This window comes from Sceloporus undulatus, chromosome 2 (genome assembly GCF_019175285.1).
Source record: "Sceloporus undulatus isolate JIND9_A2432 ecotype Alabama chromosome 2, SceUnd_v1.1, whole genome shotgun sequence".
NCBI classification, from domain to species: domain Eukaryota; kingdom Metazoa; phylum Chordata; class Lepidosauria; order Squamata; family Phrynosomatidae; genus Sceloporus; species Sceloporus undulatus.
The window spans coordinates 77,883,432-77,908,588 of NC_056523.1; the positions used below are offsets into that span (position 1 = coordinate 77,883,432).

Genomic DNA, 25,157 nt, shown 5'->3' on the forward strand with positions numbered 1-25,157 from the left:
CAAAACAAAACCACAACCCTCCCGGACTTTACTCCTTCTTCACAAAATGGCGGCCAGAAGCTAGAAGAGGGGGCGACCAGGCGCGTCCTCCTTTTCCAGGACACGCCCTACATTTCAACCTTCTTCTGTCCGGGAGGGATTTTCCAAAATGCCCCCTCCCCCTTTTGAGCATGTTGTTGTTGTTGCTAACTGCCCTGGAGTCGATCTTGACCCATGACCCTCTGTCCTCCACTGCTCTGCTTAATTCGTACAACCCCATAAAAACCCAGTGACCTCCTCCTCCATAGAGTCCACCTGGCATGTGGCCTTCCTCTCTTGCTACTACTACTTCTCTCCAGACAACAGCCTTTGCAGCTTTCTGCTAGTACTTTGGTGGCATCTGCCTATCTTAGATTGCTAATATTCCTTCGTTTTCATTCCTCCTGTGTCCAAGCATGTGTTTGAGCATAACGAAGGTGCCAAACACACTGCAGAAATAATCCAGTTTGAGACCGCTTTAATTGCCCTGCCTCAGTACTAGGGAATCCTGTTTGTTATAGCATAGCATGCACCAGAGCTCCCTGACAAAGGCTAAATCCCACAAACACTTCTGCAGTGTGTTTTGGGCCCTAATGTCCAGGTATAAGCTTTTCATTTCATTTGAATCAATTGGTTTGTGTAGCTTCTGAAGCAGCAAAAAAGAAAACAAAAACCCCTTGCTCCATCCAGGTTACATCCATTCTCCCCTCCCCTCCGTATTTACACTTCTGAAAGCCATTAAAAATCCCTCCCAGCAGCTGAAAGTGTGGTATCCTTTCCAGCTCTAGTGTAATCATATGAAGATATATATTGGGAGGATCTATTAATACAGGGTGATCATCTTGAAATAAAACAAGCAGGTACCTTCAAGCGTCCTTTTTAAATGCTTTATGTTTCCTGTTTAAAGGCATTTACTCACTCATGAGCAACCTCAACATGCCTTAATAGTTTTTAGCTGCATGTATTCAGCAGGGCCCTGCTCAAACCCAACCAGCTACGACCCACGTTCTTTCCAAATGCAGTAGTGGAGTCTAGCTGCACTTGGGGGGAAAAGGTTGTTAGCCACCATACTTCTGATCAGATTTGCCTCTTGTCCATCCCACAGCTGAATTATGAATTTCTTCTGCCTTAACAAAGTTGGCCACCTACATGCATTATACAGGTCTACTCTTTACTTCATCAGATGTAAAGTAAAACCTGCACAGATTTCACACCACATAATTTCTTATAGCAGTGTGGGGAAAATGCAGGCCATAGGTGCCCTCCCCAGCCCCTCCAACACCCTCCATGCATTTACTTTGGGGTTCTTTTGGTCAAAAACACAGAACAAATACAAACAAATTTAATGGCATATATACGTCTGTCTTTGGCTTTTCACTCCACCAAATGCATCTGAGGAAGTAAACTGAAGTCAATGAAAGCTCATGCTCCCAACTCCTTTCAGTTTCTCAGAGGTGCTGCAAGATCTGTCTACATACTGATTCTGCAAACTAAGATTGCTATATCTTTGAATTTAACAAGCCAGGTGAAGCTGAATGGACAAAAATATATCGAAATGCAGAATTTTCCCTCTTCACACTCCTCCCCATCCCAAACAGTGACATATACAGGAAAAGTAACTCAGCAATGGGGTTTTGGGCACTTCTGGGTCTCATAGTTTTCAGCCTTTTATATATACACTTGTCCCTCCATATTTGCTAGGGTTAGGGGCACAAGACCCCTGTGAATATGGAAAAAAGCACAAATAACAGATACACCATGTTTTTACCTGAGAGGACACCTCTCTAGGAATCTCTAGGTTCTCCAGCACAACTCTGTGGTCAACATCCAACAGACGCTGACCATAGAATTGCGCTGGAGGAGCTACAAAGGCCGAGTAGAGAATTCTTTCTAGGAATCTCTAGGTCTTTCACTGCAACTTTTAGTTAAAGTTGACCATAGAGTTGCACTGGAGGACCTTAGATAGAGCATATTAATCAAATCCACAAGTATCAAAGCCTCAAATATGGAGGGATGACTGTATTGGTAAAATCTGTACTTTATATTTTGTATGCAAGTGGATATTGTATACTATTGATTGTTTTCATCTTCTGGCAAAGTGCACAGCCTTGAATATATACAGTTTGCCTGAATGTCACAGAATTACTGCTAATATACTAACTTTTGAATACTTTAGATAATAAAAAATGTATTTTTCTTTTTGCCAATCTTCCTAGCCCTAAATGTATTCAGAGGACTGTAATTGGAGGCCTTTAGTACACTGCAGAGGCTGCATATATATGTTAAGATACAGTCATATTAAAGAGACTTGAACAGAAACTATATCCCTACTGAGATTTAGCTCAAAAATCTGGGAAGAGTGAAGAAAAGATCAAACATCAACTTTTTTTATTCCAAAAACAAAGAAACAAAAACACACTTGAGCAGCAAAAGAACATTGATTCAAAAAACAACAGACAGACACAAAAGTGGGCTGAAGGGTACAGGATTGTGTTGGTTGTGGTGGGAATCTTTTCCACATTTATTCAGCATTTATTCAAGTTCTTTGTAGCGGGCAAACATGACTCTTCGCACAGCATCCCGATACGTTTCATTAGACTGCCTTCTGCTGGGCCTCCCTTGGGTCCCTAAGCCTGCTCCCCTCTTCCGATTTTCTGGCTGAAAAAAAATTATACCATATTTTAAAAAATAATACACATACACGCATGTTTTTCTACCTAGAACATTTCACCAGTTCTGCCTTTTCATTGCCAGGAAGACATTCCTTATGGAAGCAAAATATACTCTTGCTATAGCTTAACAATGGTGCTTTCGATAATAGGCGTAACACAAATGAATATATCTTTCCAAATCAACTACTCTTGCCTAATGCTCTTGAAAATAAAGGTGTTAAGTATATAATGTTGTTATACCAATTTAATTTTGGTGGTATTCTTTACGAACCCCACTTCCAGTACCATTATCCAATGTGCTCCCAACGCTGCCCAGAGGTGCAGAGAGCATCCCCATTGCCAGCCCATTAGGACTAATATATCTCATAGTTTTCAGCCTTTTATATATACGCTTGTAATATTTAAAAAAAAAACAAAACAAAACATCTATCTACCCAACTTTCAATCTCATCAAATCAGATCCTCATCAAAAGCACTTTCCCTGTAACACTCAACATATTGTTGGGACATGAAGCTGTAACAGCGTACCTGATATCTTCCAGCATTTCACAAATGAAAACAAAGATGTGTAACCAAGCAACATCTGAATGTAGCCAAGATACTAAAACTTATTAATGTGAAATGACATACAGTGGTACCCCGGGTTACGAATTTAATTCGTTCCGCCGCCGCGTTCGTAACCCGAAAAGCTTTCGCAAGCCGAAAAGCCATAGGCGCTAATAGCGAAAGCCGTGATTTCGTGCGAAAAAGCGCCGAAAAGCACCAAAATTTTTTTCGTAACCCGAAATAACCTTCGTAACCCGGAACAGGTTTTTTCAATGGATTTTTTTCGTAACCCGGAAATTTCGTAAGGCGGCGCATTCGTATCCCGGGGTACCACTGTACAAGCTAGGTGATGCTGCAGTTTGCTTTTGCTTGAGACTAGTGGGAAGGGCAAGATTTTCCCTCTTCCTCTCTTCTCCCCCCACTGGGTTAGGTCAGTGCAAACATTTGACCTCTGAACTCAGTTTGCAGTGAAAGTAGAAACCTGATTCCCCTCCCTAATTATAATCAATAGTGAAAGATATTAATATTTTCTCCCAATCAAACCACTACCTTCAACACCTAGGCAGCATAGAATCAAAATAAAATGAGTAGATCAATATCTATGAGACTGACAGAAGTAGATTGGGTCCCCTAGTACAGCCATACTACAGAGTCCTGACTGTTGAGAAACAACTGTGAGCAGGGGAACAGAGAGAGATACGGCTGCAGGATTATTGGAGACTGCAGTTTCCCATATCAGATGTATCTCATTTCATACATTTTATGTACAAAGGCTGACTAAAGAGAAATAAATTAAATGCTCTACTGTTGATTGTTAAAATATATACTACGTATATGAAGTCATGGGAATCTCAATAATGTACATGCAAATTTCTAGTAAACTACAGTGCGTCCTCGCCTTACGTGAGGATCCGTTCCGGATCCCGCCGCGTAAGGCGAATTCCGCCTATGCTCGAGCCCCCATTGTTTCCAATGGGGCTCGTGCGCGGCAGCCACGGCGGCGCACAGCGCACAACGGGCGCACGCGCCCATTCAATTGAATGGGACGCGCCGCCCCTTCCACCCCGCGTATGCTCAAGCCGCATGTGGCACGGGCGCGCTGTATAGCATTGCCTTGCAAGCTGATAAATGTTGTAATCCTATCAATAAAGTTGCTCTTTCTTTGCTCCTATACAGACTGCCAGGCTGTTCTGTTTGGGAGGGGAGTCCCTTGATGCGGTACAGACGGCGCTAAAGCGCCATGCTGGCACCATACTAGGGTTAAGGGACCGCACAGCAACCACACAGTCCCTAACCCTAGTACGGTGCAGCACTGTAACAATGGCGGTGCCCTATATACATGGGCGCCGCCATTGTTACGCCACCCCTGTGGCTTTAAAAGAACCTGCTTTTTGTGGATTCTTTTTCCTGTGGAGGGAAGCCGCGCGGTTTGGTGGCTGTGGCTTCTCTCCGGAGGAAAAAAGGCTGGACAACAAGGAAGGTATGTAGCGGGCCTCTCTTTCCACACACATTCAGGATCGACCCGCAGTCCATGTACACTAAGGGTGGCTGTGGTGGGAGCTGATATCTCAGTCCCCCCCCCCCCCCCCTTATAATTGGGAGTCCATCCAGGATAAAACTAGCATGGGCACATTTGGACTGGGCTGGGTTAACCTCCTTGGAATGAAGATTAGCACCACTGAGTGAGCAGCAGGTACAGTGAATTTTCTTACTGCCTTCCAGGAGGTGGCTACGGGGGCCTGGGTGGGGTAAGCATTTAGCTGCAGATCCCTGTGTAGGAAATGGAGGTGCAGAGAGCATCCCCATTGCCAGCCCACTGGGACTAATATATCACCTTTGGAAGGATGGGCAAATTGCCAGTGAGGGCAAATATGAAGCTTCAATGGCTGGTAGAACTGTGCATGAAAAAGTGGCTCTGCTGCACAAAAGAACTGAAGGCAGATGGCAAGATCTGGCCAGTGTGGCGGACCTTTGAATCAGGACCTCTCAGAGAGGTCCAGGAAAAAAATCCTCAATCAACACCTAGAACAATTGGATTACTGAGACCTGTGGGAGGGGAAAACTGCCAGGTGGAGAGTCACCTTTCCTACAAGGGAAAAGTGGGGAGGAGAGAACTTGGAACATTTTTAAAATTAGCTAGAAAAATAGGATGACACAGGAGTAATCAGAATTGTCGCTGCCATATCGGGACAGTTGGAGAGCACTAACAGATTGGATTTACCGTGAAGATTAATTCAGAGATGGCCAAAGGACCATCTACTAATGGGTTTCCTCACATCAACCGGGTCTGCAGGAGTTAACATTCTTTTTCAGTTGCTATCCGTTGAACTCCTGCCCTCCTCAGTCAGTTTATTTATAAAGCCTTAACAATCCTAATTTCCTATCTAATTAATTAAAAAAATTAAGGGGCAAGTATGGATTAGTTCTCCAGCCAACTCTGAATGAATCTTCATGGGTAAATCCAATCTGACATTCATGAGATGTCTGGAAGCACAATACACAACTAATAAGATACAGTATATCCATGGCCTTTCTTCATGGGTCAGATTAACCTTTTGACAACATAGACTGTAAACAGTTCTGCCAAATGCTGCTTTTGCAGAATGATATTTATCAACTTTGTAATGGCAAATAAATGTTGATGGCTCTTTCCACCCCACAGCATCACATATTTCTGATAGTGATCCTGGCACCAAATACGCTGGTGTAGTGAACATAGATCTTGTTGAATGTGGCCAAACTGGTCACAGTTTGATTTCTTTTCCTAGTCGTAACAGAGAAAGATGCACACTTTTATCCATCTTTATAATCATTTTTTATGATTTCTGACCAATATTTCTTGCATTACAGGAAACAAATAATGAATCTGTTTTCCAAAAAGATTTTGTTCTCTTTATATATGCCTTTATGGCCCTTCTCACATCCAATGCATGCCATCTCATCTCTTCCGGACGTCTTGGGTTAGGACAAAAGGTAGGTAGATACAAAACCTCTAGTATCATATAACTGTTTGAGCATTTTGGTATAAATGTTGGATCTAACACTAATACCACTCTGTTCTTTTTTATTCTACGATAATTAGAGTTTATGGTTAAAGCTGATAATTCCATTCTTGCTGAAATTATGGCTACTAGCAAAACAACTTTGTTGACAACATTCTTAATGTGGCCTCTGACATTGGTTTGAAGGGTGGTTTTGTTAATCTGTTGAGTAGTAGACTCAAGTTCCATGATGGAATCCTACGTCTAGTTGGGAATGATTTTAAAGTAGCTCCTCTTAAGAAACGTTTTAAATGTTGCTACACCATCAAACTCTAGATTTCGATACCCCCTTTTTAATGTATTCGGCCTGACACCCTTTCCTAAACTGTCTTGTAAGAATTCTAACACATGCTTAATGTTCACCTCCATGAACTGTATATTCCTTTCCAGACACCATTTACCAAATGTTTTCCACATCTTCACGTATATTGATTTCGTTTCTATGCCTAATAAAGGTTGACTGACTGACTGACTGATTTTGTTGATTTCCTTCTCAATGAAATGATAGTTTTCACCACCGCTGTGGAATATCCATTTCCTATTAAATTCTGGTGCTCAGTCTCTAAGACTTAAATTGAGCCAGCCTGAGTTTGGATGTACAATTGGCCCCCTGACTTAAAGGGTCTTTCCTGTGTGGTAGTTTGTATGGTTGATCTACTGACATCTGAAGAAGTTGAGAGAACCATGGTTATTGTGGCCAATAAGGCACTACCAATACCACTGTTGCTTGCTGTTGCTGTATCCTCTGTATGACTCTCTGAATTATTGTAATGGGTGGGAAAGCATAATGCCAGCCTTTGGGCCATGAGATCATCAATGCATTGTTCATTTCTGCTGTCTTGCTCCCATCTATGGAGTGGTACCATTGCAATTTTTCATTCTTTGCTGTTGCAAACAGGTAAACCAGGGGTAGGCAACCTTTTTGAGCCGGGGGCCGGGTTGGTGTCCCTCAGACAACCGGGGGGCCGAAGCCGGGGGGTGGAGATTCCACCCCCGGGGGGCGGGGCCGCATGCTGGAGGCGGAGCTTCCACCCCAGGGGCGGAGCTTCCACCCCCAAGGGCCATGCCACCTCCTCTTTGCCGGCCCCTGACGGGGCCCCAGGCCCTGTCAGAGGCCAGGAAAGAGCCGGCGGGGACCGCCAGCGCTGGAGGCCTCCCCGTCTTTGCTGGCCCCTGACGCCAGGGCCCCGCTGCCGCCGTCGGAGCCCTCCTGGAGGGCCCCTGCGACGGCAACTGGCCTCCCAGGGCTCCGGGAGCCAGTTTGCTGTCGCGGAACCCTCTGGAGGGCCCAAGGGACAGCAACTGGCCTCCCAGGGGCCGCTGCTGTCGCGGGCCCTCCTGGAGGGCCCAGCGACGGCAACTGGCCTCCTAGGGGACGCTGCCGTCGCAGGACCCCTCCTGGAGGGCCCCCTACGACGGCAACTGGCCTCCCAGGGGCCCTCTGCATCGCAGGGAGCCTCCTGGAGGGCCCAGCGGCGGCAACTGGCCTCCAGGGGCCCGCTGCCGTCGGCAGGACCCCCCTGGAGGGCCCAGCGGCGGCAACTGGCTCCAGGGGCCCGCTGCGTCGCAGGACCCCTCCTGGGAGGTCCCGCGGGGACAGGAAGGAGGCGAGGAGCCCCCCGGTGAGCGCCGCGGCCTCGCCTCGTTCTGGCCCTAGGAGGCCAGACGGGCGAGGGGCTCGACGGCGAGCGCTCTGCACTACGCCTCTTCCTGGCCCGGGAGGCCAGGAAAGGCGAGGGGCTCGCCGGCGAGCGCCGCGCCTCGCCTCGTTCCTGGCCCCCGGGGGCCAGGAAAGAGGAGAGGGGCTCGCCGGCGAGCGCCGCGGCCTCGCCTCGTTCCTGGCCCCCGAGGAGGCCAGGAAAGAGGCGAGGAGCCCCCGGTGAGCGCCGCGGCCTCGCCTCGTTCCTGCCCCCGACGAGGCCAGGAAATAGGCCGAGGGGCTCACCTGGCGAGCGCCGCGGCCTCGCCTCGTTCCTGGCCCCCGACGAGGCCGAAATAGGCCGCGAGGAGCCAGAGCACGCTGCGGCGTGCTGGAGCCCGTTTCGGGGCTCCGGAGCCCGCAGCGGGCCTCGTAATGGGCGCCGCCATTTTGCCCTTCAAAATGGCGGTGAAATCTCGCGCGATCCTTTTGGTCGCGCGAGACTCCGCCGCCATTTTGAAGAGCAAAATGGCGGCTGAAGCCGCCGAAATCGGCGGCGATTTTGGCGGCAAGAGGGAGCGGGGGCCGGCGGAAAGGCGCCCACGGGCCGGAGGTTGCCGACCCCTGAGGTAAACCATAAACAGACCCCATTTCTGCTGCAATTTTCGAAACATTTCCAGATGCAGTTCCTATTCGCCTGGATGCAATTTGTTTCTGCTCATGTAGTCTGCTCTTATATTGCATGCTCCTTTCAAATATACTGCTGCCAGTGAGCTCAGGTGTTTTTCCACCCAACTGAACAGCATGTTTGGTTCCTGCACCAATGCTTTGGAATGAAGACCAACTTGTTTCATTACATACACTCTTACTGTCATGTTGTCTGTTCTGATTTGTACATGATGACTTTGAATACTGTATGTCTCCTGAATAAGAGCAGGGCTAGCTGTATACAGTAGCAAAAAAGTTAAGATATCAAGATCAGATACCAAACAAGGTGGAACAATAGATGACATATGGAACACAACAGCAAAGACAGAAGAAGGTATACTTGCTTTCAATTCTAAGTAACTGATGCTGTGTTACTTAAATAATAAATAATAATAATAAAGTTTTTATTTGTACCCCGCTCCTTCCCAAGATCAGGGCGGCTTCCAATCAACAATTAAAACAGAGTAAATACATATACATAAAACAACCAAATACAATAAAAACAGGCTAAAATGTTATATAGACCAACCCAAAGGGATGGTCTGCAGCCACCCCATTACTGGTTGGATTGGTGCCATAGCAACTGAATGCCACAGCCCCAATCTGGCCTCTAGAGAGCACAAAAAGGAGCCTCAAAAGGGGGCTCCTTTTTTCCACCCTCTAAAGGGTGTCTTAGTCACGATGGTGTGGCTTTGTGATGCCCTTTTGGCACTGGATCACCTAGATGCAGCACCATCTAGAAGGGTGCACAGCATCATGGTGTGAAGGGGTGGAGCCACAGAATCCAGCATGTGAACTTGTCTTTCAATGTCCATTTTCCTTGTACGGTTACAGGTTCTAGATGGGCTCCCCATCCCAAAAGGCTTGCACCTGTCGTTATCTGTGTGTATTCTGGTGTTTTCAAAAGTATACCTTCTTCTGTCTTTTGTAAAGACAAGAGTTATACCTCCACTGGTGATGTCATGCCCTGTTCATTGCGTCCTAAACCTGAGCCTTCCTTCCAGCCCATAGCCTGCATCATACGGCTTCCTTTGTTATTGCTCTCCATTCGTCCTGCAGCGGGTTTATAACCACTGTAAACACATGTAAAAAAAATGTTATATGGAAGCATTTTCAACAATTTGTAGAGGTGTATAAGCAACAACATATTTCACAGACAAAACTGAAACTTTAGGCAGACTTGTCAATCTCTTTCCTAGAGATAACCTCAGGCTTGTAATGCCTGTTTTTACTCCAACAAATCCTGTTGCCCAACAACCTTAACAATACCCCACTGAAAAACTTTGAGGGCATTTTCTTAACTCATTTAGCATCCAAAGCAAACCAGCCCTCTCTCCTCACCACAGGCTCTTCAGCCCAGCCCCCAAAACTGGACCAATCTCCTGCCATTATCAGCTTCCCACCAGAAAGATACTTGGAAAAGTATCTCCCACACACATCTGCAAATTCCAGCTTCAAAGACTGGATGTCCCTTTGAATGTGCATTCCCCTTTCCTTTTCCTTAGTACTATGCCTCCCAGCCTTCCCCTTCAATAGCAATAGCAAGTACATTTCTATACCGCTTATCAGTGCACTTAAGCACTCCCTAAGCGGTTGTCAACTCTTAACAACTATGTGATTTTTTATATTTATTACTATACCACACCCAATGAAACATATGGCAGGAAATCCCAGATTCTGACAAGTATCCATTTTGCTAATAAATAAAATAACGAGTAGCAAGGAGTCGTACATGTGTACTAGATGATACTGTGCATTTTTTTTCATTAAAAATCTGTCCTGCTGGAGCAGGGGACAGAGGGAGAAGACAAAATGCTTTGCAAGACTTCCAGAAATTAGCAAATTCTGTGTAGTTTTCCAGAAATTAATCAATACTTTAGGAAGTTTTTCCTGCCCCTTCTCTAAAGGCTTCATGGACAAAGAAATAAATTTTCCAAAACTACCTGCGTGTGTATCTATCTTTAGGTTGCCCTGCTGACTTATGCTGAACTCAAAATTTCATACGGTTTTCTTAGACAAGGAGTACTCAGAGGTGGTTTTAAAGTCAGTTCCTTCCTTGTCTGAAATATAGCTTGCAGCACTGGTATTTGTTGACAGTCTCCCCCATCCAATTACTAACCAGAGCTGGCCTGCTTACCTTCCAAAATCAGGCAGACTCTGGTGCCTTTAAGGTATTAAGGCTTGAAAATACATCCCTACAAACTGTGTCTTAATCGTTCCAATGTATCAGACATGTACAAAGATAATGTCTTGATAGTTGCATATAATAGCATTACAAATAAGAAGATAATTATAAAAATGAAAACTTTCAACTTTCAACATGGAAATACTGATTTGCCTTTTCATATTACATATGGTAGTTGTAAACATTACTGAAAACATATGCAAGATGGTCTGATTACTCTAAAAGTGGAGTAGCCAACTACAGAAGGTCTGGGAGTTACACTCATTCCACTTTTCACACACACACACACACACACACACACATATTCTGCAAGCCATGCCCATCACTTTTTACCAAACTAGAAGTTTAAAAACATTGCCGTTTGAGCGCCCAAAAGACGTAAGAATCCCCTGAAATAGCATTCAAAATAGAAAATGTTTACTCTGGAGGCAAGATTGTCCATTTTGAGGCAGGGAAAATTTGGCTCCAGAGGCATACAGAAAAGCCTGGAGAATCTGTATGCAGCCCATGGGTCAAGAAATTACGTAAAGCACTGAATACATAGTAAAACATCAACGACACATTACACATTCCTTTCATTTCTTATTTAGAAGACTCAAAATAAGTTGTATGGGTACTTTGCACATTTTCTTTCATGCCATTACCTTTCAGAATTCCTGAACGGTCTTGTCCGCTTTCTCTCTGGTGAATCCCGTTCCTCAAATCTCTCTCTTCGGTCACTTCCCTTTTCTTTAAACTTTCCCTTTATATTAGAAAGCAGAATTAGTAAAGATGGCATCAGTGAATTTCCTTCCCTAGTTATTGGTCCCCAAACTCTTTCGTTCATGTCAAATTCTATATTAATTGGAATTCACTGTATAAATTATTGTTCAATCTAATTAATACAGAAAAATACCTATTCTCTCACCACTGCAAAAGACTATCTTGCTTCACTTTCCAGAGATTCCCTACAAAGAATATGTACCCATACAAGTTAGAGGCATCATCTCTTCAAGGGTTTACCCACCTTGTAAATTAAAACTGTATTAATTCAATATCAAATTGCTTCAAAACACAACACCCTGTCAATTAACCTTCCATCAACATAGAAGTGAAAAGATATGACTGTTTTACAGTACATTTGGAGTCTTGTTTGGAAGCTGATGTTGAGAGTAATAAAACAGATCTGGACTCTGGCTCACAGCACAGTGCTGAATAAGGAAATCTCTTCTCTTGTGGGTCTAAATTCTACAGTCAGAATTAAATCTTTTATCCATCATTCTTCCAAGTATTTACTTAGCAAAGAGAGTTGAGCTGTCAATTCTGGAAGAAAGCTTAAACTCATCCTAACAGAAATTCCTCAACACTTGTATGATAAAATTTTGGAGCAGCCTTTCTCTACAACATATAGCATAAAAATTCATAACAAACCATGTTCCTAAACTATCATATTGTTTTATTTTGTTCCCCTTGGAAACTACCCTAACAAATGGTGTTATTTTTGAACAGAACTGGACTAATGACATACAGAAAAAATAAAATAAGTATCAACAACCTTCAAATTGCAAAGGAAATCACAGCTAGACATATAAGTCACACAGAGGAGGTGCTTATCAACTGAGTTAATCTGGTATCGTAAATGTTATTGTGTGCCTTCAAGTAGTTTCTGATCTAAGGTGAATCTATCACAGAGTTTTCTTGACAAGATTTGTTCAAAGTGGGTTTGCCATCCTCTGAGGTCAAAAGAGTGTGACTTGTCCAAGGAATCCAGTGGGTTTTCATGGCCAAGTGTGGATTCAAACCTTGGTCTCCAGAGTCTAAGTCCAGTGCTCAAACCACTGCACCACACTGTCCCCTAACCCTTTGAGGTGGGCACCCAGAGGTAAACATGAAACATTATTACACATCATTTTTCCTCTAGTACGCTGATTTTTATTATTGTCATTGTATGACAATAACGAGTGAGGCTAAGAATGACAATTTAATTCACATTATGAAGTCACTTATTTCAGCCTAGTGTCTATGATCAGAAGTAGAGAATTTGTGGCCGTCCATACGTTGTTCAACTGCCATTCTCCCTGATCAGGCTATTGATTAGGCTGTTAATCCGTTTATTGTTCATGATGTCTGAGGCTGATGAGAGGTGGATTCCTGCAACATCTGGAAGGCTACTTGGTCTTCTCTGCCCCCCTCTTCCCTGCCCAAAAAAAACCACCCTTCTAGTCTAGATATTTCTGGTTTACACTCCACAGTACATACAGTATGCACACAGGTACAAATGAGGGGTACTGTGAAATTAGTGTTTTGTTTACATATCAGGATCCTTCTTTCAGCAAAACCACAATAGTACAGGACCATAAAAATCAGACACAACTCTCCCAATTTCCAGTCACCTCTCGCTCTCGCCTTTCCAAATATGCCAGCTCTTGCTCTGATCGTTTTATCTTCCGATGAATTTCTAGATTTTGCTGTAAGAATAAAGTAAAATGAACAAGCAGCTCTTGAATACTAAATATTGCTAATGGTAGTTTTCTTCTAGCATTTAGAAAACTCAATGAAACCAATGCAAGTACACATTACAAGATAATTATACTAAGTAATGCAAAATATAAACATTATTACACATGCATGCATACACACAAATATTTATTCCATTTACCACTCTATTCCCAAAGAACATCACTTTCTAATCCTCCTAAAGTAGGGCTGTGTGCACTTGTCAAATGGAGCTTGGTATATATCCACAAGCAACAGCATTTCTCCAGTAAACGCCCCTTCTTGGTGGAATGCCATCCCTAACAAGGCTCAAAATGTGAGTGTTCTCTTTCAATGTCAAACTAAAATATGTTTTGTTCAAAAAACCCAATCCAGCTTGTGATGTTTATTGACATTTTTTCTCATAGGAAGATATTTTCATTTTATGTTAACTGAATTCAGTACTTTAGTCTCTATTTTAATTATTGTTTATTATTATGTATTTTGAAATTATCTTTAATTGCAAACGGCTTTATCTTTGATAAAAAAACAAAACAGGATCACACACATTCTCCTTCTTCCGTAACTTCCTTTTTCACTACACACACTCTGTGGTTACCATTAACTATGACTTACTTTAAACCAGAGTATGAACCCATGGTCTGAAGCTGGCTTCAAACTGTAGGTTTAAAGCAAACCATGACTAATGTTTGCATTGTTTCAGATTTAATACAACACAATAGCAATTAATATACTGAAAAAAGAAAGAGTGGGAATTCAACTGCTAGACAAAATGTAACAACTTGCATCAGAAACCAAGAAAGAACTTTATGAAAGCTAGAACTCCAATACTAGAACTAGTATCCAACATAAATATATTTACAGCTTGAATTAATACCCTTCTAACTGGAAGAAGTTATTCAAGATAATCAACAGAGGACCTTGTCATGTGCCCCGCCATCCCATAAGGCTTTACTACCAAAAAAAAAAATTGCACTATAGGAGATTTGTAATTCTATCATTGTTCAATTTTAGTTGATTGGGTAACTTGGTATACTGTGTCCACAATCTGAAGGAAGCATGGATCAAGGCCCTATCTGGAAAAGCAATTATCATGAACCTTTCTAATTTCTGATGTTATTTCTAACATTCCTGCCAGTCAGAAGATTAGTTAAATGAAGTAAGATTCAAGAAAAACAGCAGACTCTCCTTGTAAAGAAAAAAAAAAACCCAGCAGACTCTCCTGTTCTTACTTTGTGAAGGTTGGAAAGCTGTTGATGCTTTATCAGTACTTCCTTATTTGGAAACTGCCTCCGACAAAGCAAACAAGCTAACTTATCCCAGTCAGTCAGTTTCTCTTCATCATTTTCAGCCTTTTGAGGCTGCTCTTCTTGTTGCACTGGTGGTCGTGGAGGCTGAGGCTGAGGAGGAGGCTGTGGCTGTGGCTGTTCTGCCTCTTCCTCCTCTTCCTCATTGTCACTGTCTCCGCCATACTCCCCTAGGAGTCCTATGAGAGGATTCACCACCTTTGGCTGTAGAAAAAAGAAAAAGGTGTAAGACTTGCTTGTAATCACGAAGCCTTTTAAGCTAATCCTAGGGGTACTGTATGGAGGCATCCTTAGAAGCCACTACTGCTCAGCTTGAGCTCTGCATAAACCACCCAACATTTGTTCAGTGCTGCTCTCAGCAGAGGGGGGCAGGATACTTTCTTCTATAAACTCAGCTCAGAATTGTTGTTGGCTAGTTTACTGCTGTTCGCACTAGGTATGTTTCAACGTGGCTAAGATTACTGAAAAAATGTTATAAGGTAAATAAGTGCCAAGTAAGGTCTTCTTACTGGAGGTGTACTCTCTTCTTTCTTCACAATAGGAGGTAGTGGCTTTTTAAAGACATCTTCTGCAGGAAGCTTCTCCTCTTGGGAATCATTCTAAAACAGAAAGACTGGGAATTAAAATTTATTGACCAGCCAGGGTTCTGCACCAAATGCTTTACAACATAATTATTCTTTTCTTCTCCCTTGTCCCTTCCATGTAAACCATTTAATAGGAGAAGTACAGCAAAATATGTTTTCTTGTTTCTTTTCACTCATTTCACTCATCTTGTTTATTGAAAGTAAAAAATGGTGTTTTATTGAAAGATGGAAATCAAAACCTAATAACTTTGGATTGTTAAATGCATTAAATGCTGATTAAGCTTTCTAATACATAAAATAATTTCTAAATTATTAAATTTCTAATAACATAAAATAATGTTTCATAGTATTAATATATAAGCAGTTTTAAAAACAACAACAACTGGGTTTCCCCCCCACCCAACCCTGCTTCAAATTCAGGGTCAAATTCAATGGATCTATGTATTGGATACTTCTTAGAATTTAATGAGATTGATCAGGGATTTTTTTTAAAGGATTAGATTATTTATTGTACATCTTGTCCACTTGCAATCTTATTTTTGTAATCATGTCATCACAGATGTATCTAAAATAATGTCATATCTAGGTGGCCTGTTAACATTTACAAAAGAGATAAAACTTATCCAGGTTGGTCCAAAACACACTGCAGAAATAATTCAGTCTGAGATCACTTTAACTGCCTTGACTCAGTGATAGGGAATCCTGGGATTGTAGTCCCCATACAGACAGGCCAAAATAAAGTTGCTTCAGGCCACTTTGGAGGTATGCTATTTAAGTGATGCATGCGTCCTAAGAGTCCGGAAGCCACGCTAAAGCCACGATCCAATCCTAAGAACTGAAGCACAGCTTTGGTGCAGCTTCCGGACTCTTAGGATGCATGCATCATTTAAACAGCATACCTCCAAAGTGGCCCAAAGCAGCTTTATTTTGGCCTGTCTGTATGAGGCTGTAGTTTACTATGGCACCAGAGCTCTCTGACAGAGACGGCTAAATGTCTCACAAGACTACAGGTCCCAGAATTCCCTAGCTTTGAGTCAGGGCAATTAACGTGGTCCCAGACTGGATTATTTCTGCAGTGTGTTTTGGACCGTTGTGTGCAGTGTGTTTTGGACCAGAATTTGATCTATTTGAGATAATAGCCTATATTTTTAAGTAACCAGACGTCTAAAGAATTATTATTAACTGGAGAGGAAATCCTGGATGATCTAAATATTGAATTTACTTAAATAATACTGTTCTAATTTGGATGATGTTATTTTCTTTTAACATGTTAAAAAATGAACATACATCCATACGTGAATTAAAATGTGCACATTAAATAAACAAAGTATTTTTATTTATATTCAACACTGAGTGGGGGGGTTGCAATGTCCACATGTAAATATAAAGGTGTGGGGGGGGGGACCCCACGAGTCAAAAAATTGAGTACCACTGATCTAAGGGAAGCCCAATTCTATGCAATTTTTTTTGCAAATTTCTAGACTTACCTAATTTCATAGGTAGGCTTCAGTTATAGTAGCTTGATTCCTCAGTCCTCTCTACAGATTAAGACTATGTAGGGCGGGAGATTCATAACAGTGATTTTATGACACAAATATATACCTTGGCTGATTTGTTTCTGTGTCTCTCCCGTCTCTCTCTGTTATCTCTGCTGTAGGTCTCCTCTCTTTCATTTGACCTTTCTCTGCTTTTACGTCTCCTTCCACTACGTGATGGTGGTGATGGTGGTGGGGGTGATTTAGATGCTTCTCGACCCATTGGTATTTCTCTCTGGTAGAGACATTTAACAAACACTTAGATAATATGTCCTGGTAAGCAAATGGCAAAATGAGAACACATGCAAGCATACTCTCTTACCTGAGTATTGGGATCATAATATACCCCTGATATGGGATCAAAATAGTTTCCAGTGTCTGGGTCATAAATGAATGTGGAAACATCAGAAGATGCTAAAGTGAAAGAAAGAAAAAGGTCATGCACTTCCATAGATGATACACATCTTAAGCTGAGACTGTCTTACCCTTCTCTCATTGTTTTAAGGCATAGCCATTTTAAAAGCAAGGTTTGTTTGTGAGCTTTTTATTTTGACTGAAATCATAATTCTACAGAAGACACATTTTAAATACAAAATAGTGAGTTAACAAAATTAGTATCTGTAATGTGCCAAGAAAAACAATTGAAAAAAAGAGATTGTGTCTTACAATCTGATCGTCGTTTCTGTGAATCAGAACCTCTCCTGTCGCTCCTGTCTCGTTTGCCCTAAAATACAAACACATTTAAAAATACAAGCCTGGAGACATAGGATTAACAGAACATTTTCCCACCACAAGCATTCCAAGTTAATTTACATGCACTAATGTTGCAAGAACAGAGTAAATATATTTCTGTAGCAAGAAGACACAGTTCAACAAAGCTAACAGATAGTAATGTATAGCAATGTTAGATCTTAACTACAAGACGGTCATTTTCAGTATGTAAGGATTGAGCATCCTGGAGTATGGGATGCTCGTCCCACTTGCTCCTAGTAGGAAGGAGGAAGAATGAAAAGGAGTCCTTTCCAACCTTTTCAGAATTCAGTCACTTACCCAGCTTACCTTACCCAGTGGTAGTAGTCCAAAAGGAAGAAGAAGAAAGAACAACTAAAGCCAACAGCCACAGTGGTAAAGATAGGTTCAGCTCCTGTAAAAATCAGGGAGCCCAGACAACATCAGCACTCTTTGGGTGGGTAAGATGCTCAACCTTTATCTACTGGAAATGAAGGTCTCATGGGTAAGATGTAACATTCCTTTTCTCAGTAGATAAGGGTGGAGCATCTTGGACTACAGGAGTTGCCAGAGCTACCCTCACTAGGGTGGTCATCCTCAGATTGTATCAGCTGTTGTAGGACTCTCCTACAACAGCCTCCGCCAATTTGAAGGAGTAAAACTTGTAGTGCATGACAAAGATGCAAAAAGACTTCCAAGTGGCCACCCTACATATTTCTGTCAGAGGGCACTGGTGGCCCATGCTGCCATAGTGGCTGCACTTCTGGTGCAATGGGCCATGATCCTGGTAGGGTGGAAGCATTCAAGGACTCATAGCAGGCCACAATGCAAGACTTGATCCAACTGCTCAAGGTGGAGGTACAGACTTTCTTTCCCACTGACTATGGTTGGAAAGAGATGAACAATGTCTCAGATGCCCAGAATTCTCTGGTTCTCTTTAGATAAATCCTGATGGTCCTCCACACTTCACACACATGCCATATCCTTTCCAATTGCTCTCAAGTCAAGGGCAGAATGATGAGAGGATCACCTCCTGTTATCTGTGGAAAGCCGAACTGACGTTGGGGATGAAGGTTGGGTCCAGACACAGCAATAACGAGTCAAATCTGAATATGCTGAGGTCATCCCAAAACAATATATGCTCCAATTCTGAGACCTTACAGGTTGAGGTGATGGCCATGAGCAACAGTACCTTCCACATAAGGTGCTTCAGAGTCACCTTCTGTAGAAGCTTGAAGAAGCTACTCTCGGTGCCTTGAGTACTGTGTCCAGGTAGCAGGTCGGAAAGCAATGGCCTGTTCAAGACAGCCCGTTCAGAAAGGTGTGGATATCAGGGTGTGATGTCACTCTTGCCACCATGTCAAGTGATATTGCTACCTGTGATAGTAGACTGCAGTCAATGCCTTCCTGAAGAAATTTCAGCAGTGACACTAATGAGATGTGCCTGTGATTCAGCCCTTTCCACTTGCACCATCTGCGAAAAACTCATATTCTGACAGCAGAAGACCTCCTGGCTTCCAGCATGGTATTCATGAAATTGTTGGAGTAGCCCTTGGCCCTCAACATGCTCTGCTCAGTTTCCAAACATGAAATGGTAACCTTTCTTGATTGAGGTGTGTATCTGTACCAGGTGTTAACTTGCCCTCTTTCTAACTTCCCAGGGGACTTGGAATGGTCTTATGTGATCCCCAAGGTAGCAGCAGCAGCTGTAGTGGCCTCCCTAGACACTAGGGTCCCTATCCGTGCCTCCAGTTCCGGGGACAGTTTTCTCCACCCCTGGGGCAGATCTGGGTCCCCTCATTATTCACACTCCCCCTGGAACTGCACACCTCCCTGTCCACAGACCTGTCAAGGGCTAGGAAGTGGTGAAGGGAAGATGTAGTACTGTGAAGGGGATTCCACTCCTCTGGCTGTTGTCAAAATTCCTCCTCCATCGGCCATTGCCCTCTGCAGGCCAGAGGGAGGGAGGTCAGGCGGAAGAAAGAATTACCAGTTGCCATGGTCATTTCTTCTTCCTTCCTAAGCTTCCTCTTCAATAAATCTCCCTTCCTGCTTTGAATTCCCCAGGGTAGTTAAGATGGGAGGAAAGACCGAAGGACAGGTTGAGACAGGCAGCAGGAGGAGAGAGGGACGGAGAGACAGAAAGTGAAGTGGGTTTGTTTTTTTTTACAAAGGCAATAGTGAAAGTCAGAAAGAGGCAGGAGAAGGACTTCCTAAAATGGTCGTCACAACAATCAGAGAGCTCAGCAAATGCCCTCTAGGAGCAGGTGGCAGGAAAAGACTGGATTTCAAAGGGGTTGCTCCCCCACATTGCTACATGGGGAGGGCTCCCTTTTCATTCTTTGTCCTGCCTACTAGGAGCAAGTGGGAGGAGCAACTCATAGTCCAGGATGCACCATTCTTATCTACTGGAAAATGACACCAAACGGTTCTCATTCAGGCCAAATATGTAGGACAGAAATGCCTAGTCTTCCACATATTGACTAAAGAGGACAACTTCCTGCTCAACTGAGAGGATGTTTAAGAATGCCAACAAATACTTATATGTACAATTCTATTATTTAGTCTCAGCACAGCTGAAAGAAAATGGCTAACTCCCTTGAGTGCCATCACAGATTATACTACAAGCATACCTGACCATAGCGGGAAGAATCACCCTGGTCTCCATATTCATTTCTAGAAAAAAATAAGATAGACATGAGTTACTAACAGTTAATATTATGATTAAACAGAAGGCTCTGAATGTGTTGCATAAGTGGGAAGGGTTAATTTTGCTTTACAACAGTAGTGGGCCAGTTGGCCTATAGAAACCAAACAAAAATACAAGATATTAGGCTTATGGATCTGGACAGATTCCTGATAGCTCATGGGGAGTTTCTTGTTGCCTTAGCAAGTGATCCTGTCGAAGCCCTAGCAGATCTCTGGAATACGGAAATGGCCAGGGCAGTGGACACGATTGCGCTTAAGTGTCCCCTCCCACAAAACATGCCCCCTGGTTCACTAGGGAGCTGACGGTGACAAAAGGAGTGGGAAGTAGACTAGGGTGACGATGGCAGAAGACTTGTAGTGAATCCGACCAGAAGGCCTATGCCAAGGCAATAGAAGCAGCGAAGAAATTATACTTCTCTGCCACCATTGCATCTGCACAGTGTCATCCAGCAGAGCTGTTCTGAGTGGTTAGGGGCCTTCTACATTCTGGCTCCCAAGAACAAAACAAAGACCATTCAACAGCTCACTGAGAAGAATTTGTGAGGCAATTTGCAAACAAAATCACTCAGATTCACTTTGACTTGGATGTTGTAGTTGATTCAGGCCCAGCAGATGTAATCTCAGCACCTGCTTGTTCTGCATTGTTGGATAAGTTTCAGTTTGTGCAGCCTGAGGATGTGGACAGGATCCTTGGAGAAGTGAGGGCCACCAGATGCATACTGGATCCTTGTCCTTCCTGGCTTCTGAAAGCAGCCACAGAGGGACTGGCCAAGTGGGTAAGGGAGGTGAGCAATGCCTCACTGCAGCAAGCCAGATTTCCATCTTGTCTAAAGGAGGCTGTTGTGAGGCCATTACTGAAAAAGACCACCCTGGATCCTACTACTTTGGATAACTATAGGCCAGTCTCTAATATTCCATTCTTGGGTAAGGTTCTGGAGCCAGTGATGACCTCCCAGCTTCAGGAGTTTCTAGATGAAACGGATTATCTAGATCCATTTCAATCTGGCTATATGGGAGAGAGACAGCTTTGATCGCCTTGATGGATGACTTATGCAGAGAACTGGACAGGGGGAGTGTGTCACTCTTAGTCCTGCTGGATCTCTCAGCGGCGTTCAATACCATCGACCATGGTATCCTTCTGGGCCGCTTTTCAGAAATGTGACTTGGGGGCACTGTTATGCAGTGGTTCCAGTCTTTCTTGTAGGGGTGGACTCAGAAGGTGGTGTTGGGGGACTCCTGTTCAATGCCTTGGCCACTGGCCTGTGGGGTCCCTCAAGGTTCTGTTCTGTCTCGTGTTATTCAACAACATTCAACATGAAACTGCTGGGAGAGGTCATCCAGGGTTCTGGAGTGAGGTGTCATCAGTATGCTGATGACACCCAACTCTATCTCTCCTTTCCACCTGACTCCAAGGAAGCTGTCTCTGTGCTGAACCAGTGTCTGCTGTCAGTAATGGACTGGACGAGGGCAAACAAATTGAAGCTTAATCCAGACAAGACAGAAGTGCTCCTTGTCAGTCCTAAGGCAGATCAGGGAATTGGGGCTTTGCCTGGATTGGATGGGATTACACTCCCCCTGAAATCTCAGGCTCACAGCTTGGGTGTGCTCCTGAACTTCACTCTGAGTCTGGATGCCCAGGTCTCAGCAGTGGCCAGGAGTACATTTGCACAGCTTAAACATGTGAGCCAGCTGTGCCCGTTCCTTAAGACATCAGATCGGGCTACAGTGGCACATGCATCCCATTTGGTCTATTGCAATGCACTCTACATGGGGCTGCCTTTAGAAACTGTCCGGAAACTTCAGCAGGTTCAAAATGCTGCAGCCAGAATGCTGACCAGGGCCAGTTACAGGAGCATATAACTCCCTTGTTAAAACAGCTCAAATAGCTGCCCGTTCATTTCCAGGCACTATTCAAAGTGCTGGTTATGACCTATAAAGCCCTACACAGCTTGGGTCCAGACTATTTGAAAGACTATCTCCCAATATGAACCTTCAAGAGCCCTAAGATCTGCAGGAGAAGGCTTTCTCTCAGTCCCATCAAGATCACAGGCTTGTCTGGTGAGGACACATGAGAGAGCCTTCTTAGTGGCTGCTCCTACTCTATGGAATGCCCTTCCTCAGGAGGCTAGGCTGCCCCCCTCCCTGCTGGCCTTTTGCTGCCAGGTAAAAATATTTTTATGTCGGCAGTCTTTCTGTACATAATGCATAGCACGGTGGAGCAGGCGGGTTTTTAATCTGTTTTTAACTTAACTATATTTTATGTGATTTTATATTATATTTTATTGTATATATCTTATGTGATTTTATATACAGTATGCCCACATCATATGCGGGCACATTATATGCTGCTTTCAGTATATGCCATGCACCAGAAGAAAAAATGGCATGTAATGGGGCTTGAGCATATGTGCTTTTTGTTTTAAGTGGGGCTGGGTCTGGAACGGATCCCCATGTAAAAAAGGACGCACTGTATAGATATTTTAATTGTTCGAATTTTATAATAATTTTAAAGGTTTTATCTGTGAGTTGCCTTGTGTCCCTCTGGGGAGAAAGGCAGGATATAAACAAACAAACAAACAAATAAATACAGCTACATTATAATCATTTCTGTCAAAAAAAATGGGCCATCACAGCCCAGTCAATATGCATATGTATGCATACTGAAAACACAAATTGATAACACAGAGTCATTACAAGCAAATGGTTTACAGTGGAATCTAGTACCTTCTCTTTCCTGTGGCTAGGTTTACATCCACTGCACGACCGTCAATACTGATTGGGGGATCCAGATCTTGTAAAACTTTCACTAACTGGAGTGCCTCCTGAGAAAAGAAAAATCCTTTTAAGAGGGAAAAAATAGCCTAGGGCCTGAACAGACAGGCCAAAATAAAGCTGCTTCGGGTCACTTTGGAGGTATGCTGTTTAAATGACATACGCATCTTAAGAGGCCAGAAGCTGAGCTCCAGTCCTTAGGACTGGAGCGTGGCTTTGGTGTGGCTTCTGGCCTCATTTAAACAGCATACCTCCGAAGTGACCCAAAGCAGTCTGTTCAGGCCTGACTGTTTGGACCCAGGGATACATTAACAAGGCGCCACATGTTCCTCTGATGACTCAAATCCAAGCAAGCTCCCCTGCTCCTCCAAGTAGAACAAATGAGCTTCTATCATCTTTGTCTCAGCCATTAAGCACCTCTGAAACCAGCTGCACTAAGATACCAGCCTAACCTTTACTACCTAAACAAGTGCAGCAGTAGCTAATTGAAACAGAAAGTGACTACAAAGAATTAGAGAAGGAACATGTCCCCTGTAAAGTGTAGAACACACCAATGTTAACAATCTCAGCTCAGTTACTTACCCAGTAACCAAAATATTTTAAGCCATTTATGGTGGCAGAGAAAGAAAATTTTATTAAATCTAATGGAGTAAGTGGAATATGCTTAAATAAGAAGCCATATATTTAGATTTCTGAACCTAATTTACCTTATGACACACTGAATTTCTTTAGAATGGTGGCATTACACTTTGTCGCAACTTCATGTTGTGCCCAAGCTATTCCAAAATGACTTCATCATTAAATTGTTGAAGTTGCAGTGTGAATGGCCACTCTGTGTAACTTCTACAAAACAATAAACTACTTTGAAAATAAATATCTGATATAGAAATCTAGATGTATCTAGCATAGCCATTATTAAATTACACTGTGCAGAGGATAAACCCTACTGATGGCTACTTACAACCAGGCATCAATTTCCAAAATGAAACAAACTGTGGTTAATGTTAACTTTGGCCTGTTACAGACTGCCAAAATAAAGCTGCTTCGGGTCTCTTTGGAGGTATGCTGTTTAAATGATGCATGGGTCCTAAGAGTCTGGAGGTCGCGCCAAAGCCACACTCCATTCCTAAGCACTGGAGTGCAGCTTTGGTGCAGCTTCTGGATTCTTAGGATGCATGCATCATTTAAACAGCATACCTCCAAAGAGACCCGAAGCAGCTTTATTTTGGCAGTCTGTAACAGGCCTTTGAGTTACTAAAAGAAACCAACTTCAAACTGTGCTTTACAAAGCTGACTTATTAAAGGGAGTGTAAAACAATTTAAAATAAACTAACTGAAACATGGTAAACCAAAACAAGCCAAAATGGGGGCCATTGCATAATGAGCCAATTGCTCTTTGACATTATACTGTGCAGAAAGGATGATGTGGATAAGGAGAAAGTAGATAACATACAGCATGTGAGTCCAGTTCAATGAAGCCATAGGTGTAGCCCATCCGGCCAGCTTTGTTCTTCATCACCCGTACACTTGAAGTAGAGAGACGGACATAAGGTGCCAGAAGTCCCACAATCACTTCTGGTGGAGTGAAGCGAGGGATGCGTTTTAACATAATTGCTATGAAAAATAACACAAGGAGAAAAAGAAAAAAGTATTTCATCAGGATAGGTACACCGATCTTTTCCACGTCTGGGTGACATGACATGAAGGCTACTCAACAACCTAACTGATAAACAGAAAACAGAATGCTGAACTGCCACCTGCAATTTAAAATTTGTGCAAATTAACAAAACTCAATTGTCCATTATGAAAGCAAATAAGACAATAAGGCTGCAAGCATAATCCACTTACTTTTACTCTCATCATCCTGGTGTTTGGTCTCCATGGTCTTTCTTGAACCACGTTCTTGGTTTTCTTTCCGAGGTGGGTATATTTCAGAGTCCCTTTTCCTTTCCTGTGAAGGGCACTCTTCTCTGCTTTCATCTTTCTTCTTGAGTTCTGTGTCTGGAGGCTGGCACTGCTGTTCAGAAGCAACTTTCTGAGGAGGTGGCTCCTGTGAAGGAACAGGCTCCTCAAGAATTTCTTCCTCTGATGTTGGTTTCTCAGGTAGCAATTCTTCTTCCTCCTTTTCACTTTTTTCACCTTTTTCGTCTGTTACTAGGAAAAAATAAAATTAAGGAAGCCATTACAGGAATATCTACTATGTTAAAAAAAAATTAAGTCTTAGTCCTAGGTAGCAT

General features: G+C 43.1%; 1 protein-coding gene across 3 annotated transcripts in view; it reads right to left on the bottom strand.

The window, feature by feature from the left end:
* Window positions 1–2,389: 2,389 nt before the first annotated feature.
* The window catches only part of RBM6 (RNA binding motif protein 6), a 91,791-nt gene continuing 69,023 nt past the window's right edge, over window positions 2,390–25,157 (bottom strand). For 2 of the 3 annotated variants that reach the window (XM_042449014.1, XM_042449015.1), the window contains exons 9-21: window positions 24,769–25,074; window positions 24,374–24,534; window positions 22,873–22,970; window positions 20,073–20,115; window positions 17,377–17,434; window positions 17,033–17,124; window positions 16,778–16,945; window positions 15,101–15,190; window positions 14,517–14,795; window positions 13,182–13,256; window positions 11,454–11,551; window positions 9,571–9,697; window positions 2,390–2,676 (exon numbers count right to left, since the gene is read on the bottom strand). In XM_042449014.1, coding sequence (XP_042304948.1) covers window positions 2,551–2,676; window positions 9,571–9,697; window positions 11,454–11,551; window positions 13,182–13,256; window positions 14,517–14,795; window positions 15,101–15,190; window positions 16,778–16,945; window positions 17,033–17,124; window positions 17,377–17,434; window positions 20,073–20,115; window positions 22,873–22,970; window positions 24,374–24,534; window positions 24,769–25,074 — 1,721 coding nt within the window. In that variant the 3' untranslated portion in view covers window positions 2,390–2,550. The remainder of the gene's footprint in view (window positions 2,677–9,570; window positions 9,698–11,453; window positions 11,552–13,181; window positions 13,257–14,516; window positions 14,796–15,100; window positions 15,191–16,777; window positions 16,946–17,032; window positions 17,125–17,376; window positions 17,435–20,072; window positions 20,116–22,872; window positions 22,971–24,373; window positions 24,535–24,768; window positions 25,075–25,157) is intronic. The other variant, XM_042449016.1, reaches the window with a different exon arrangement.